The sequence below is a fragment of the Cuculus canorus genome, chromosome 3, assembly GCF_017976375.1.
Source record: "Cuculus canorus isolate bCucCan1 chromosome 3, bCucCan1.pri, whole genome shotgun sequence".
In the NCBI taxonomy this organism is placed as follows: domain Eukaryota; kingdom Metazoa; phylum Chordata; class Aves; order Cuculiformes; family Cuculidae; genus Cuculus; species Cuculus canorus.
The window spans coordinates 97,651,992-97,669,148 of NC_071403.1; the positions used below are offsets into that span (position 1 = coordinate 97,651,992).

General features: G+C 42.4%; 1 protein-coding gene across 4 annotated transcripts in view; it reads left to right on the forward strand.

The window, feature by feature from the left end:
• Positions 1 to 1,496: 1,496 nt before the first annotated feature.
• The window catches only part of EML4 (EMAP like 4), a 166,107-nt gene continuing 150,446 nt past the window's right edge, over positions 1,497 to 17,157 (forward strand). For all 4 annotated transcript variants that reach the window (XM_054061252.1, XM_054061254.1, XM_054061255.1 and 1 more), the window contains exon 1: positions 1,497 to 1,785. In XM_054061252.1, the coding sequence (XP_053917227.1) occupies positions 1,692 to 1,785 (94 nt within the window). In that variant the 5' untranslated portion in view covers positions 1,497 to 1,691. The remainder of the gene's footprint in view (positions 1,786 to 17,157) is intronic.

Below are 17,157 nucleotides of genomic sequence, written 5' to 3' on the forward strand. Positions count from 1 at the left end.
TTTTCTTCATAAAACAAAGCAGTTTTGAAGCATTTTTTTACTGGAGTGCAGCACTCTTTTGCCACGGCTAAAAGAGCGTGGAAGTAGGCTGTATAGAGCCATTCTACAGCAATGGGCCCCAGGAGCAAGTAAGAAGTCTAATACCTGCTAGCAGATAAGACCAGAGAGAGTAAGAACCAAGAAAATCAGTGGCTAGCGGTGTCCAATTTATAGCAGATGGACTGAAAGGCATGTCTTTTGACAAGACTACAGGATATATGAAGATGGATTATTCACGTAGTTTGTAGGCTGTGTAGCCTACTGAACAGCTGCTTAGTAAAATTTGCTGGAAAATCTGGTGGAGGTAAAGTTTCGATGAAAAATTTCAAGGCATTTTCCTCTAATACGAGGAAGCATAAAGCTCTTGGGTTTATTTTATATTGCAGATCAGCAAGATAAAGACATTTTTTGCCTAAGCAGCTGGAAAGTGCTGGGGAAATGCGTGCTGCTACTGTCAGGTCTGTGCTCCTCTCCAGCACCACATTTCTCCCCAGTCCTGTTCGACAACATCCACAGACTGTCATTAAAGGACAAGGCTCCAGATGCCAGGGTGACGCTCACGAGGCAGTTAGCCATTTCTCTGCATGACCTCAGCACCAGCTCTTGAGCGCATTAGAGGAAAATACAGCAAAGCAGGATGTCGCAATGGGTACGTAGTTCTTCCTGACTGAGGAGAAAGCAACGCATCACACAACTTGATGATGTTGCTTAACGTACAAAACACTCTTGGCTAAGGGATTAGACAATACGCCGCATGGCTGACTTGACTTTCTGGTTCTACTTTCTATTTTCGCTCATCTTCAAGCCATGGCTGGAAGTTATAGAAGACAGTGGGTGGCGTGGCTGGCTGCAAGGAGAGACTGCCTATACACAGCTATAACAAACGTAAGGTTAGAGAAGTCATAGCTCCTCTGGGTTAATATCCTGCGAGGAAAAACTTCCGCGAAGTAGTTTGAACGAAGGTTTTTAAAGTAATCTAAGAAAAAAATCTGTTTTGATTGCTGGGATGATTATATTAAATGGCCCGATTAACCCTCCCACAAACTGCCTGTCAGTACAAACTTCTTAACGCAAATCGAGACGTTGCTTGGATGATAAGCACGATGTTAAGATGAACGGCTTATCCTGGAGCAGGCGTGCGGGCACGGACACGGGCTTGGCAACACCCCCGGCCCAAAGCTGCGCCCAACATCATTCCCCCCCTCCTCCAGGGAGCCCTTTGCATCCCGCGCATCCTGGCCGAGGAGCGGCCGGAGCTCCCGGGACGCGCATCCCCCCCCCTCCTCCGGGGAGCCCTTTGCACCCCGGCCGAGGAGCAGCCGGGGCTCTCGGGGATGCACCGCCGGAGCTGCCGGGAAGCGCAGCACGCTCGGCGCTCGCCCGCCCGCAGGGGAAGCGGCGGCTGCCAGGGCGGGCGGAGTCGGAAGCACGACAGCACCGGGGCGCTGGGGCGGCGCTGGCGGCGGCGGGAGGAGCTCGGCACTAGGTGCCGTGCTGGGGTCGCGGCGCAGGGACGGAGCCGGGCAGCGCTACCGCCAGCCCCGCGGCAGCACAGCAGCAGCAGGAGAAGGAGGAGCCGCCGAGCCGCGGGACCCGCTGCCCCCGGGGCGGCTGATGAGCCCCGAGCTGCGGCGCCGCCGCTCCGCGGGTGAATGAACTCGTTCCCGGCCGGCGACAGCGGCTTCGCTTCGGGCTGCGACAGCGCTTTCGCCCCGCACAAAATGGACGGTTTCGCCGGGAGTTTGGGTGAGCGGCTGGAAGCGCCGGGACGGGACCGAGTGGAGCCGCCGCCGCGGGGCCGCGCACCTGCGGGGGGGGACGGGGGACGGGGACCGGGGACGGGCGGGGGCGTCGCGTTCGGACCGCGGCGGGGATGCCAGCGCGAAATCTGCTCAGCTTCAAACCATCTGTTGCGAGAGCTCCGGCTGCACTTGCTTCCTTTGTTCTTCCCCTCGCCGGGGGCTTGAGCTTCTCTCGGAGTTAGTTGCTTGGCTTTGGGGCTCCTCTTGTCTCTCTCTATACAGATATTATTATTATTATTATTTTAAATATTATTACGTTGTTTTCCGTCCCTCCCTCTCGCCCCGGGGGTGGGTGTCGCCGCGGGACGCGCGGCTGTCCCGAGGAGCCGTGGAACATCGCTCCCCGTGGGCTCCGCGCAGCCCGTTCGCACGCCTTAAAAGTTGGGAATGCGTGATCCTAACCTTTCAGGTTTTTGAAATGTCAAAAGTCGCGGTGGCCCTGTGCTCCCCGAGCTCCTCTGCCCGGAGCTGTGCCGCGATCGAGAAGACTCGCTCCCGGTTTCCCCAGATATTCCTAAGAAACTGACAGGGCTGCGTTCCCTCCCGTTAGAGCCGCGGCAAATTGTCAGTTTCTTCAAGGAAAAAAAAAATAAATCCTTCAACCGCCCCCTTTCTGAATGATTCCGAGGACAGACTGCGCGGAGTATGAAGGAGTCCTGGTTAAAAACGTGAACGGAAGATGATTCCAGAGATAAGAATTATAAACCGTGTGACGTTCCTCGTGTTTTCTGCAAACCAGCGCGGGTCTCACCCTTCGCTTCGCAGGGAGGTTTCGTGCCGTGCCTACCTGACACCCTCCTTACATCCCTGCAGCTGTTGCAGGCGTTTTGTCATGGAACTCGCTCCATCTTTTGTAGAAGAACAAATCTGTGCCCCTAAAAATTCGGTTAATTTATATATATATATATATACAGCACACGTGAAATCTGTAATAATAGTGAATAGTTCTCAATTTTCTGGAAAAGTTGACTCATCTAAATGCTTCTTGTCCAAACTAAACTGGTGCGCCATAATTAACAGTGTGCTTTGGTGGTTTGGCTTTTTGCCTGATATACTCTCCTTGCTCAAGTAACTTCCATGGTCGCTTTATATCTGACGATCAAAAAGCGACACACGGAGGAATTGTATGGGTTCTGTTCCCGGTTTTCAGAAGGAAGATTGCCTCTGGGTGACATATGCAAATGTGTCTTGGTTAATATTTATGAACCTCTTTATCCAGTGGTGGAACTGATCACTGTCTCAAAGGGCACCGATATTGCTTTTAACTCCTGGAGTACTGGCCCTGCTGGTATTTAGAAGTAACTGGCTTGTCTTGTAAGTGGAAAAAGCCCAATTATTTTAAAGTAATAAAGGGCTGTTTTCCTGTGCAGAGGTTGCTCGTTGAGCGATGGTGCGGGCTGGTTTGGTGGCCCAGCACCTTGTCCTCAGAGCATCTCGCTTGCCTTATTAAAGGAGGCTCCATCTGGACCTTTAATTTGTTTCACTGTTTGGTCAGGAAGGCACTGTGATTTTATTAGAATTTAATGAGGATTAAGCTCAGCTCAACCTTTTAAACTGTATATCATGGTATTCATTGTTAGCTGGCTTTTGATTTTGCTTTTATGGGAAGCACTGGTGCACGGTCGTTTTCTGGACCTGGACTGAAGAGTGGGCATTCCTAGAATCTTTAGCTTTGAAGCATAAAACTTTATGTGACTTGCTTGTTTTCAGGTTTGAATCATGCTGCTTAGTCCTCTTCTGTATTTATAGTCCCTTGTTGGTTGCTGTAGCTGCTAACGAGCATGTAGCGTTCACAAAGATGTGTGAATTGTTCTGAGTTGGGTTTTTTTTTAACATTCCTAATTAAAATCTAATGGCTTGAATTTAATTAGCTCTCTGCTAAATGTCTTTTAGGAAGACCATAAATGTAATTTAGAATGAAATGTAAAAATTAATTAAAATTATTGCTGACAAAACGGTGCTATCTATGTATGTGCGTGCTCAACCAGTCGAGTGAGCTTATTAGAGTGCAAGTTGTCCTTTTAATGCCTCCTGTCATTATCTGGAAGGCAAAATGTTATTACAGATTGTGCCCTCCAGCACAGTCAGAAATACCTTCTTACATGTCTCTTGTAGTTGAAAACAGCTGCGTAAAGTATTTTCTTTTGGCTTCCACATTGAAATCTTTATGAGAATAAACAGAGGAAGGAATCCATTTTATATGTAATTTAGAAAATTGTTTTGGTAATTAGGTTAGTAAATGCTTATGTAGCACTCTGCTTGAGAGTGTACAATTACTGTATAAACTAAAAAAATGTATTATGGGTTAACTTGCACAGCTGAAGTAGGTATTGATTTACTCTGTTGATAAAGCACTGAGTTATTTCACGCGTACTAGGATTTAAGTACTTTTTTAATATCACCAGTAACAAAGTAGTTATCGAATCCTGTTTATTGTCTCAAGCAGGACAGTCACACCTTAGATTTAAGAATTTTCAACACAGTGCATGTCAGAGGTCTCAATGGATTTTGGCCATCTGCTTTTTCAGATGATCCCTTGAAGTGAAAGAATGTGCTTCTGAATGGAAACAAGGAAACTGGGAACTTGGAGTAAGTGCCTGGGCTCCTGACTGGTGTCCTTGCTGAGATAGGAGCGTAGCATGGGTGTCTGGCTCTGCCAAGTTCTTTTGCATCTTAGGGTCCTGATCAAAACAACCTGAAGATGGCACATTCATGGAAGAGAAAGCTCTGTGAATTCAGAAGAATTGAGTGAGAGAGTTCTACTGAAATGAAAATAAAGCTCTTTGTGCTGCTAACTATTGCCTTTCATCTCATCCACCTTCACGCTGGTCCCTGTGAGTCCGTGGTGAACTGCTTTAGAGATGCCAGTCAGAGGGCTGGAGGACAGTAGATGGCTAGCAGTTTTGCCAGCAATGACTTAGGGTTTGATGTATCATCATAGATTACATTCATTTACAGCCTTCCTGTTCACCTTAGGTGTTTGGGTGGGTTTCTCCCTAAATTGACTTGTTAGAGGGTATGAGAAGCGTGACAGGTCGTAGGAGAGAAGGGGCAGGGACCCTCGGCCAAAGGTGGGTGGGACATGGTGGTACTATGTAGTTGGCAGCTCTTCGATGAGCTCTGCTTTATTGTGAACCTGACACAGCCTGGAGGGTGATGCCTTCCTTGGGCCTAAAACTTAACATTCTGGAGCTGGTGCAGCTAATGCTCATCTTCAGCCAAAAGGTGTCTTGGAGTGCTGTCTTAATATGGAGCATCTGTCACTTATCTGTGGCGCCTCTTCAGCTGTTCATTTATCTTGCTTTCTGTAGAGTTAATTGGCTAAGGTATGAGGTCTGCTAGAATGTGGATTCTGAGGAGCCAGCCACAAGTGACTGCCTGGGGCTGGTGACGAGTGTTCTATGGTGGACTGCTTTCCATGGCTTTTAGCTGTTGCATTGTTTTCCCTTCTGAGAAAGCATCTGCTAATTGAGTTCTGTAACAATAACTCATTGTAAACAAAGATATGAAAGCATTCATCAGATTACATTATAAAAAATGACTACAGCAGTTTCCAAGTTTGCCACCAGTGAATGATGATAAAATGGTATAAAGCATTTCAAAGTTTGACATCATCAAACTTTCTCCTGCTATGATGTCTGGCAGAATAGTAACTCATACAAATAGCTGAAGAGGTCTCAACTTCTGAATTCAAACCACAGTTTTTGTGCAGCTGTCCATGATGCCCTGAAACTTGGAAGTAGTCTTTACTGAAGAATTCTCTATAATTGAAAATATTTTCACATAGAAATTAAAATAAATCTTCTCTTGAAGTCTTGAGCAAGCAGAATAATTTAGGGTGTCTTTTTTTAAAAAAAAACTAGTTGTGCTTAGGGTTTTTTTTCAGAGAAATAGAAGGCAAAGGAGAGCTATAATGATCAAGTAGAGGCCAACGTTTTGCTCTGCTGTTGACGTTATTGGAGGGAGAGCTGGAGAAATAATAAGAAAGATTCATTTTTACTTTTTATGTAGGATCTACATATTGTTCTGTCACTGTATGTATGGCTACTAACTGCAGTATATTTACTAACTAGTTACTGTAGGGGTGGCATGTAGGTCAGTTCCTAGATAGCTTCACACACACCCCCACCCCACTCCCCATCCTTTTCTTATACTGGATATAGTGTAAAAGCCATTGGCGAACATTCCTGTTTCATGGGTATGTCAAGTCTGCATTGGATGGCTGCTGAGGCAGTGTTATGTGTATGTGCTGCCCCTCTGCATTTGAAGAGCCAACAGTGGCTTTTGAACCCATGGCTTTGCTAAAACCCAGGGCATTGTCTTCTCTAAAGCCCCCAGTGATGCATGGGCAGGTGTGTGCGAGGGGTCAGGAGAGCTCAGACTGAGGGGATCTTGTGGTCACCAGTGCTCTCAGCCTGCGGAGTCTGTGTGCGTTGTGATTCATCTCTGGCTGCGTTCAGTACTGAGAAAAATGAGCGTGTGGAATGGCTACAGCAAATTGGGGTATTTATCATTTATTTGGGCTAGTATATGAAGTTTTCCGGTTGCCCGTCTAGACTGCAAAAGCAGCTGTAGTGCTGCAGTGCGATCGCTCATAGAGGCAGCGAGCTCGGCTTAATTCCTGGGACTCTGTTTGTGAGATTGCTGTGTGCTATTGTCAGTGTGCTAGTCTTCTTAAAAATAAAAGCTTTGGCAGGATGTCAGTCTGAGAAGGATGGCCTTGGTTGTGCCAGGGGTGATTAAACTAAAGCAGCCAGGAAGACTTGACTGTTTGCTTTAGAAACTCAGTGGTGGTCCACCTTTTACTAAAAGTGGGCTTTAGTTAATGGGCAGTGAGGAGGAGCCTTTCACTCAGTAGCCAGCTGAGGAGCAAAAGATCTTGTGTTTAAACTACAGTCCTTTTTTATTGTTTTCACAGAGCAATTGGCAGTATTTGCCCTGGTTGTGAGTAACACTTTTTTTTTTTTTTTAAAAAAAAAAGATTCCCAAATGCAGGCGACTATAAGAAAGACTTTCTTCTCCCTCCTTTAGAAAGGCTTTTAATGCCTGGGATGCTGAGAAGAATTTTTGGCCTCACAGTGTGTTTTCATACTCTAACCGAATATTTTTTGTATGGTAAATACAGTTATCTGACAGAATTTTCTCTTGTCAGAAGAACCAGTTCTGGAAAGATTTTTTTTTCCCTGGGCTTTGTATCGTGAACTATGTAAGAGGGGAAAAAATGGTCAAGAACAGTACTCCTTCAAATCTTCTGAAGCACCATTCTGTTTTCTAAGCAGTGTTATTTTGCTAATTGTGCTATTAGTAGTGCCCAGGAAGACCTGTATACCATGCCTGCTCTTCAGAGTAGCTGCTTCCCTTGTTGGTGTGGTTTCTATCAGGTATTCAGGTTTATTTGTTTTTTTCCTTCTCTCTTTAGGTCCTTGCTATATCTAATACTTAATGAATGCAATTTTAAGGCAAAGAATGTTGTTCCTGGTTCACCCACACGAAATAGGAATGGTGTTAGAGGGTAATTAATGTCATAGCGCATTGCACGTACAATGACAGTGCAAGTCTCTCTGCTCTTGCTGGTGTCCAGCATTTCTAGTAGGGACATTCTTCATCTATTTAGGAGGTGAGAATCACCTGATAAACAACTTTTTATAAGCTTCACTAACTTCTTTTCCAAGAAATCTTTCCACTGTTGCTTACGAGCTCAGGTAGTGCCACTGCTTGCCTCATTTTCCTCTCTGTAAAAAAGTAAGCACAGGCACCAACAGTTTAAAAATGTATTGTTAGCCATTTTTTCTTTCATCTGCTTCTTGAAATGGGTTCAGAACTTGGTTTTCAGGGTTTTCTTGCATGGAGCATTGAATGAATACCTGGAAACACCACATGGTGATGTGCTCTCCTGAGAGTTTTGAGTCATCTTTAGGACATGTATATTTGCACTCAGATTTGAAGAGGTTGTGTTCATGGGCAAGCTTGCAGTCTGAGCTGATAATTCAATTAGGCAGTGGCGGAAAATGAGTGGTGCTGCTGGAAGGGTGGGATGCAAAGAAAGACACTGAAGGCATTAAAGGATTGAGTTTATTGCTAAATCTTGGAAGATACGGAAAGTTTGTCTCCTCTGGTTTTGCCCATTTTTTAAAATGCTTTTCCCTTCCCTTCCCTTCCCTTCCCTTCCCTTCCCTTCCCTTCCCTTCCCTTCCCTTCCCTTCCCTTCCCTTCCCTTCCCTTCCCTTCCCTTCCCTTCCCTTCCCTTCCCTTCCCTTCCCTTCCCTTCCCTTCCCTTCCCTTCCCTTCCCTTCCCTTCCCTTCCCTTCCCTTCCCTTCCCTTCCCTTCCCTTCCCTTCCCTTCCCTTCCCTTCCCTTCCCTTCCCTTCCCTTCCCTTCCCTTCCCTTCCCTTCCCTTCCCTTCCCTTCCCTTCCCTTCCCCCTTTTCCCTTCCCCCTTTTCCCTTCCCCCTTTTCCCTTCCCCTTTTCCCTTCCCCCTTTTCCCTTCCCCCTTTTCCCTTTTCCCTTTTTTCCTTTTCCCTTTTCCCCTTTCCCTTCCCCCTTTTCCCTTTTCCCTTTTCCCTTTTCCCTTTTCCCTTTTCCCTTTTCCCTTTTCCCTTTTCCCTTTTCCCTCCCCTCCCCTCCCCTCCCCTCCCCTCCCCTCCCCTCCCCTCCCCCTCTTTCCTGCACCTCTTTATTTCTTACTTTTAGTAACCTTTTTTTTCCCTTTTTGTTCCATGTTGTAAATATTCATGCTACATATCATCAGAGAATGTTACAATATTATTCCTAAGTGTTCTGCCCTAAGACTTGTTACTGGGTTGGATGAACTGGGTTTTTTTATTACTGCTTTTTGATTGTTTTGCTTCTCAGTGTGTTGCCTCTTCTGCTTATCCTCAATAGTTTCAGCCTAACTTGTTTACTAAATATAGCTGTGTCTTGATATTTTTTAACTGACTACTCGCCTAACTTCTCAATGTCTGTACTGTTGTTCTACTTTGCATGACAGTGCTGTTCATTGGGAAGGACAATTATTTTCCTAGGAAATGTTGGAGAATCCAGTTTCTTTCTTTGGTGATGCTCTACGCTGCCTTTTTGCCCTGTCTAATGATGTGGATTGCACGGTCTTGCAACTTTTAGGCAGTGTACTCTTGAGCGCAACTCTGTCTTATTGTAGAAGTAGGCTTACTTTTTATTTTTATATACATTTTCTGTAGCTTTCTAGAGCTGTTTGTACTTGACATGTTAAAAGTGCGATGGAGGGGGCAAGAGAGGAAACAGATAAACTATAAACAGTTAAGATATATCTTGGAGAGGTACGACTACCACGGATTTCGAATGTATTAAATGAAAGAAAAATAGTCACTGGGTCTCTCGCCTGATTCTCTCTTGTTTCACTGAAACTCAGCTCATAGCTGTGTCTGCAGCACTCCAGCCTGGAGCTGGTTCCCACTTCTCCTGCCAGTTTCTTTGGGCTTAAAAAAAAAAGGGAAGAGGGGGGGCTGAAACCAAACTGATTTATATTTGAATGTATTTTGGATTTGTGTAAACGATTTTAAAGCATCAAGCTAAATTGGCAGGCTTTCATAATCCTCTGGGAAAATTGGGAGTTTGAAACCCAGTGGATAGATTAAAGTCACAAATGCTTCTAAGCCCCAGATTTGGCTCTGCAAAGGGATGTAAGTAAATGAAAATGCTTTTTCATGAGAACCTCATAATTTTAAAGACAAAAGAGTTAGATTTCTTTATTCTGAGTTGAGGACACAATAGCAAGAAGATGGCTATTAACAAGAGAAATTTATATTTCCTGTCCAAACACAAGGGGTAATGATTTCAGCACTACTTTTGTTTTTTTAATGAATTGTGGTGTAAGGGTAATAGAAATTGTTTTAAAATGCCTAATTTCAGTCAGCTGCTGAGGTAAGCAAGCACTTACATGTGTATGTAACTGAATTAACAATTCCAAATGTACATAAAATGAATGGTAGAACAATTAGTTTGCTTACAGTTTATTGTATGGTACACTTTTTTTTCCTGTTTTGAAAATAAAACGTTGCTTATATGTTGGGCTTTTGAAAAGGTTTGCTGTACAAAACAACAGCAACAGAGTGGGCTGCGGTTTGTTTCCTTCCCCCTCACTCAGGTTTACAAGCAGACCGTGCCACTTTCTTAAGAGGTTTCCTATTGTGTGCATTATATGGATCTTTAGTTAATTAGACCACTGAATTTCATTGGCCAGTTCTGCTTAAAAATGGCAGAGAAAAGTCAAAGGTTTCTCTTGCAGGTTCTGGTTTTTGAGGATGGGTGTTACCACTGGTGTTACCACTGAGAACTAACCACATGGTTTAGACTGTTATTCTATATCTTACAGTACCTCTGAATTTTATAGCAAATAGACAGATTTTGGAGTGGCTTGGAATTACAGACTTAATTGTTTAGGTGGGCCATGGTTGACCTAATTCCTTTCCAAGAGCAGTAGACATTGGAAACCTGTCCTTGTGGAATGGAAGGAAAAGTGTTGCTGTTAGATTTTCTCACTCATCTCTGGTTTGATGCAACTGTGGTGAAATTATGTATTGAATCAGATAGTTCTGAGATTACAGCTACGCACCTACACTGGGGCTTCTCTGGGACCAAAGTCCACTTCAGTTGTGTTAACACGCTTTACAACTATTATAGTTTGGGTTTTTTTTGGATACAATTTGATTGAATGGAGTTTCAGGAGAGCATACCTTGGAATGTGTTTCTCAGCAGTTCTGAAGAGAAGTGTGGGAAGGAGGAACCTTCAGCAGTAGGAGCCATAAATTAAACTCTTTCAGCTGCAAGATTCAGAGTCATGGCAATGCTCACGCCTGCATAGTATCACTTTGCTTTTTTAAACAAGAACTCTAACAAGGAGAAAAATACAACTTTGTTTAGCTATGAAGTTCAGCATTGAACTGCTATCGCCTCCTCTCCCAGTGTGTGCTGTGCAAATGCCATCAGAGAGATCTAGCAGGAAATCAGTGGTTTGTGTGGCTGTAATGCTTGCTTTCTGAACTCTAAACATGTCTGTTAAAGGCAAGGGTGACTAGAATAATAAGCAATGTGAACTATGCTTTTTGGCGTAGGATAAGCATGAAAGAACTCCAAGTCCCTATTGACAGATTTGCGATAACTGTAAGAAACACTGCTTTGAGATGGTTTAAGGCTTGCGTGCATCGGGATTGGTGATGGGGAGAATTTCTGCACGTCTAGTTTCTAAACGTTTAACATATGAGATAGCATTTTGCCATAAAAACGATATGACATTTAAGAAAGATGGCTTGTTGGCAGTGCTGTTCCCCAGATTTGGATTTTGAGCTGTATTTTCAATTATCTGTGACTTCAGTATTTTCTGAAAGATGCTAAGAGGGGTGAAGGATTGGTTAGCATGGATAAGGTAGCAATTAGTCTGTGACCAAACTGACAGTCTGCTTGTTCTTTGCTTGCTGCGTTTCTTGGACCCGGTTCTTGTTATAGGAGTGAATGTATAATTAATGTGAATATAAATATGGTGAAATGCTTACAAACTTAATTTCTTTGAATTTATTCGTTGTGCTAAAGAAACAGAGTAGTAAGGCCATTTATTTTGCAAGTGTGAACTTCATGGTGGTATTCTTGATGTAAATATGTTTTTTTAAAGTACTATGATTTGAAATAAAAATTTGTTAGTTGGGGAGATGCTGTTTCTATCTGTTAACACTTAACAATTAAAGTATTTTATCTTCTTTTTGATAGGTTGGATCTACAAAAACTGCTGTACCTTGGACAAATATTTAGTCTGAAGCTAAGAAATACCTGAAATCTTTTTCTGCATTTGGTACACATATTTGTTTTTCAGGAAGAGCTTCCTAGAGGATGTGCCTGTTCCACAGGAGTCTTTCCAGGCTGTTTTTCTTTGGTTTCTCACCCCGTACCAGATATCTGATGTAGCTAATGTGACTGAGGACTCATTTTCTGAGAGGCTGGGTTAGAGGGAATAGGAACTGCACAAAGATATTGAGTTGTTGCAGATTTATGGTGAAATGCGGAGACTGAACGTGCAGTGTACCCACTGGTGATGCAGACAGATCCAGTAAGACAGGGTAATACAGTTATTTTGTGTAATTCCTCTTTACATCAGGTACTGCATAACAGCGTAATGTTCTTTAATTCTACAACTAAACATGGGTTTCCTGACTTCAGTAAGCTAACAGAGCTGGTTCCTCCAAATTCTTATTGTTAGTTTGTCTTTCTTGTTTCTATTTTTTTTTTCCAGAGGTTCAGTATTTAGCCTTGATTTATACTTCTTGTTCCGGTTCTTTTTGATTTCTAAAGTCATATGAACATTCTTGTGTTATTGGTATTGTGAAGTTAAAGGACGCTATAGCTGTGAGGTGTTTAGTGGCTCTATAAACAGAGGTAGATGATTTGAGATATCTTCAGAGTGACTGTAAAAAAAAATTGCTTGTTTTCCTGTTAAACAGAGGAAAATGTATATTAGGCATAGTAGTAGAGAACTCTAAGCAATTCAAGTTCTTGGAAAAAGGCATTTTTTTTTTCTCAACATTTGATTTGGCTTACAGGTGTTTCCTTAGAAATGATGTTCCAGTATGGTGCTATTCCTGTGCTGTTTGCTAATACAACTAACTTGAATGGTCAAGTGCGAGCATTAAATAGATGTGTATCCATATCCGTTACTGCTTGTGTGCCTCTGCAGTTCTGGAGGTGAATGCGCTCACCGGGTTGGAGAGGTACAGCCAGGGCCCTGGGATGCTCTGTGGGTTGTAAGCTAATAAGTGTCAGTCATGTAATTATTCCAGTGGGACTTATAATACCACAGAGCAACACAGGTACCGGAATCAATCATCTCAGGTGTCTTCTGTGTGCATGTGAGAGCGTTGGGAGCTGCTGTGCCAGGAGCTCTGTCCTCATCCCGTGGTGGGTTTGGGAGGAAACAATCGCTTCCCCAAGTGTAATAGAGCTTGGGGTGCTGCATCTCCCAAATCTTCTCAGCAGATTAGTCAGTAATTGTATTACAAATTGTTTCACATGTTTATGATTCGATTTGAAAACTTTCAAAATGCTGAGAGTGCAAGTCGTTTCTGTGTGAGATTAACATCAAGCCTCAAGCTTTTCCATGCTAGTTGGTTTAGATGCAAAGAAAATAGATCTAAGGTTGCAATCTGCGAGTTTATAAACTCTATTTAGAACAACCGCAGCCAGGAACTGAAAAACAATCCAACTTCATTTGTGATGTCGAAGAATACCGACTAGAAGGTATTGTTTAATCATAGAATCATAGTATGGGTTGGAAGGAAACTTAAAGCTCATCTAGTTCCAAACCCCCTCCCATGGGCAGGGATACCTTCTACTAGATCAGGTTGCTCAAAACCCCATCCAATGACAAATTTAATTCTAAAATAGACGTCTATGTTTTGGTTTTTAGATGCCAAACTTGAAGAAGTTAATAAATGTTATTTTTTTTTAAATTCTGTTGTGGATACAAGCTTTTGTTTTAAGATGCATTGTATGGAAAGTACCTGTTTGTGGTTGATAACAGTGCAAATATCCCCAATGCTTGAAGACTTTAGTGTAATAAAAGTCTTATTGATTATATGTGCTAGCATTGGAGAGAGGAAGTTGGAAAGACACTGCTGCAGGTTATGGAAGTCAAATATTCAAGTAATTTGCATCAATGACTTCTTTAGAACTGTTAGGTACATACAGTGTACAGCACAGGAGGGAAAAAAATCTCTCCTGTCCTGGTCTTCCGAACACGATAATTTAATACAGTTAGTTTTAATATTTGCAAGAATCCTACTGTAAGAGGGAGTAAAACTCTTCTTATGTTGTTGCATGCCCTTCTGGACTTATAGACCAAGTGCTTTTGTCACAGTGCATCTTGCAGTTATTTGCGTATGTCCTTCATAATTTTTTTGAAGATAACTTGACGTATGGTTCTACATTTCACTCTGCTATTTTAAGTAGAGAAATGGGATCCCATGCTTTGGTGTATCAGTAATCATCTTACTAAAAGTTCTGTTTAAAAAATATTTCCAACCTAAATCCTAACCCTACTTGGTTCTTTTTGTATCTTTTTCTGTGCCAGGTCAGCAATGCTTTCTATGATAGCAACGTGCTAGTTTCCACTTACCTGACTTTATGTGTCCTTTTCCAGGTAATCCACTGACCCTTTCCTCAGTGAGAGCTCAGACCTCTGGTCTAGGTGTCTGTATTGCTTTATGTGTGTGTTAGGAACCTGAATTCCAGCCCTGAGAGAGGCTGGCTCAAATTCATAAAAGATGCTGTGATCCTTCTGTGGTGGCACCCGTGAAGGGTGCTTGTGAACTTTTAAGGAGTATTGAGGGCACTGGCAGGAAAAATGAAAGGTACGTAGAGGGGCTGTTCTGTGTAAGTATGTAACCAAGGTGACTTTGGTGTGAAGCTATTTAAGCTCTAGGCATCATTTTGGCGGTTGTTAATGATCTCTGGTCTTGGTGTACTGCAGAATGGTTTCTTCTGTGTTAAATATCCCATGAGTTGTATGGTACTGGATGGGATTTATCCTAGTTCAGACAATAGGATGTCAGATTAAGAGACAGGGGTTTTTTTTATATCAAGTCACTTGACTTTTGAACAGATTTTTGGTAATTCATTTTGTATATACGTACCAAGCTTGTGATTCTACTACAAAAAAAAGTATTTGTATGTGTGTATTGCACTTTACTTTTAAAGGAATATGGGGTTGGGAGGGTATTTAATTTGGATTTTAATAGTCAAATTTTTACAAGCATTAGAACAGGTTGCCTAGGGAGGTGGTTGAGTTACCATCTCTGGAGGTATTTATAAGATGTGTAGATGTGATGCTTAGGGACAGGGTTTAGTGGTGGGTTTGGCAGTGTTAGGTTAAGGGTTGGACTCGATGATCTTAAAGGTCTTTTCTAGCCTAATTCTATTACTTTAAATGTTGAAGTGGTCATGCATCTCAACCATGAAGAGTGGAAGCTGTTTCCTACTGTGTTAAGGTATTTCAGAACACGTGTGTGTTTAGCTTGCAAGCTGTGCAAGCACTGAGCGCTGTCTTCTTCTCTGTACCTGCACAATGCCTTACAGCATCATGTGTGAGCTATTCCTGAGTATGACTGAAGCTGCAGGAGGGAAGGGAGGCTCCGAGCTGCTGGATGAGCACTGCTGCACATGTGCGCTCTGAATCCCAAGTGCTTGCTCGGCACCAGTGACGAGTTCTTTTACAAGAGAGAGGAAGTTGCTTAGGGAATTGGGGAAGAGAGCATCTCCAAATTAAGTGCAAATGTGCAGCTTCCCTCCCCACAGGCCTCACTCAGTTTTTTTACTATTGCTGTTACAGGGGATGTGGACCTTTGATGCCTCTGTATTTGGTCTGTTTCCTCCCATTTATTTGCCAGATCTTCCTATTTTTAGTGGTACTGAAAGTGGGCCACCAAAGAGTTAAACATCTATCCTTCAGCTCAGGTATTTATTGGTGGCAAACTATACATTTGAAAATCTGGCTATGCTGAAGTCAATTAAAAGAAATATTGTGGTGGTATTGATGGAGACGTTTTACCTTTTGTTTCCTTCCCCTGAATCAGACCTCCTTCCTGTCCTTGTCTGGCTCCAGTTCTCTGACTCTTCTTGTCTCCGTACAAGGAGTCCCTGTTTGCCCTACACCAGCACATCTGGACACAACTTGCTTCCCCTAAGCCTTACAGGCTTGGTATAAGGGCTGGGGAAAGGTGGAGGGGAAGTGATGTCTGTGCAGGTGAGATTTGAACCCTTGGGTCTTGACTTATTTGATTATTCCACCCTCTCCCCTCATCACATCTAAATACTGGGATTTGAAACCTTTCAAAATATGAAGATGTGACTACTGTTTGTGTGCTTTCTGGATATTGGTTCTGTTATTACCTAGCTAAGTAATTCAGGTGTGTGCATAGGGGCTCTTGCTAACATGCTTTTAATTATCTACATTTAGGTGGCTATTATTTGTAGTAGAAATTTTGGTTTCCTGTTTCTATGGCAATAGCAGCTTTACCAGTAAAAGGGCTCTAACTTGGCCACTGATTTTGTGAGTTGAGGGCAGCATTTTCTGTTTTCTTTTCAGAAACCCCAAAGGGACTTTTTTTTTTTTTCTCAAAGTTGTAGATAAAATGGCGAAGAGAATTGCAAGAAAATAAAGTGGAATTGACAAAGCATCCAAAGATCATTTGCAGCATATAGCCTGTATGGTGTTTATTTTTACCAGTATATGCAATTTGTGTTTGATAGGATAACTTCCATCTGCCTTTCAGCCTTTAGTTGAAATTAATTTAAAGAAATAAAATTTGACTTGTCTTAATTTTGTTTCAAGAACTAATTGGGAAGTTTCCAGAATCTGGTATGTGCATATATAAACCACCTCGGTTTTATTTAAAAGGTCTCAACTCTGGCCTTTTTTAGGAATGCCATTAGCGTTTGATCTTGACCTGGTAATCTTACATTTTCAGCGGTATCTATAATGAGTCTTTTTGACTTCTACTAAAACTGCATAAAATCGTTATATGGTCCCTCGGTGATATCATTAAAATATATATGCAAACTTCAGTTGAAACAATTCTATTATATTACTATATTCTCTTATTTTCAGGTACTTTTTGGTCATATGATTAATTCATCTTTCTAGATTCTTTTCAAGATTATTGCTTCTAGATTATCTTATACATTGTAGTATGTATTTGCTTTTGCAAAACTTAAAGATAACTTTGAAGTAGTTTTATTTTCTCTTTGCTATATTGCTGCTTACAGGTCTTTTGCATGCCATGTATGGATTAAAACTTAAAGCTATCTTCAAAATTAAGCAGATTGGTAGGTAAAAGAAGATAGAAGTCTTTACTAGAAAGCAGTGACTTGCCTACGAAGAACAAGAAGCTATGTTTTGGCAAACAAGTCTTCTGTACTATCGTATTATCTTTGTGTATGTATTTTTAGAAAAAAGAAAATGGGTAGGGTTGATGTCATTAAGAGTTGCCTATTCACTCTTAACTCTTCTTCTCCATCTTAATTACCTTGGGATATTACAAACCCTTGAGTTGCATTACTGGTTGAACAGTCTTGCGTACTGGCTTCTGATCTGCATTTTCTCTCTTGTGGAATGGGGGTGCAGAAACAACTATTTTGTAGTTTTCATTATGTGTTTCATTGGCTTTGATGTGTATATGTTAATGCCTCCTTATCTGTGCAGTGCATTGTACACGTATCTAACTTTCTCCTCTCAGCTCCACCAAGTGTGGCTGCTTGAAAGCCCTCAGCCGCCCGCATCCCATCTTTGTGCTAGGAA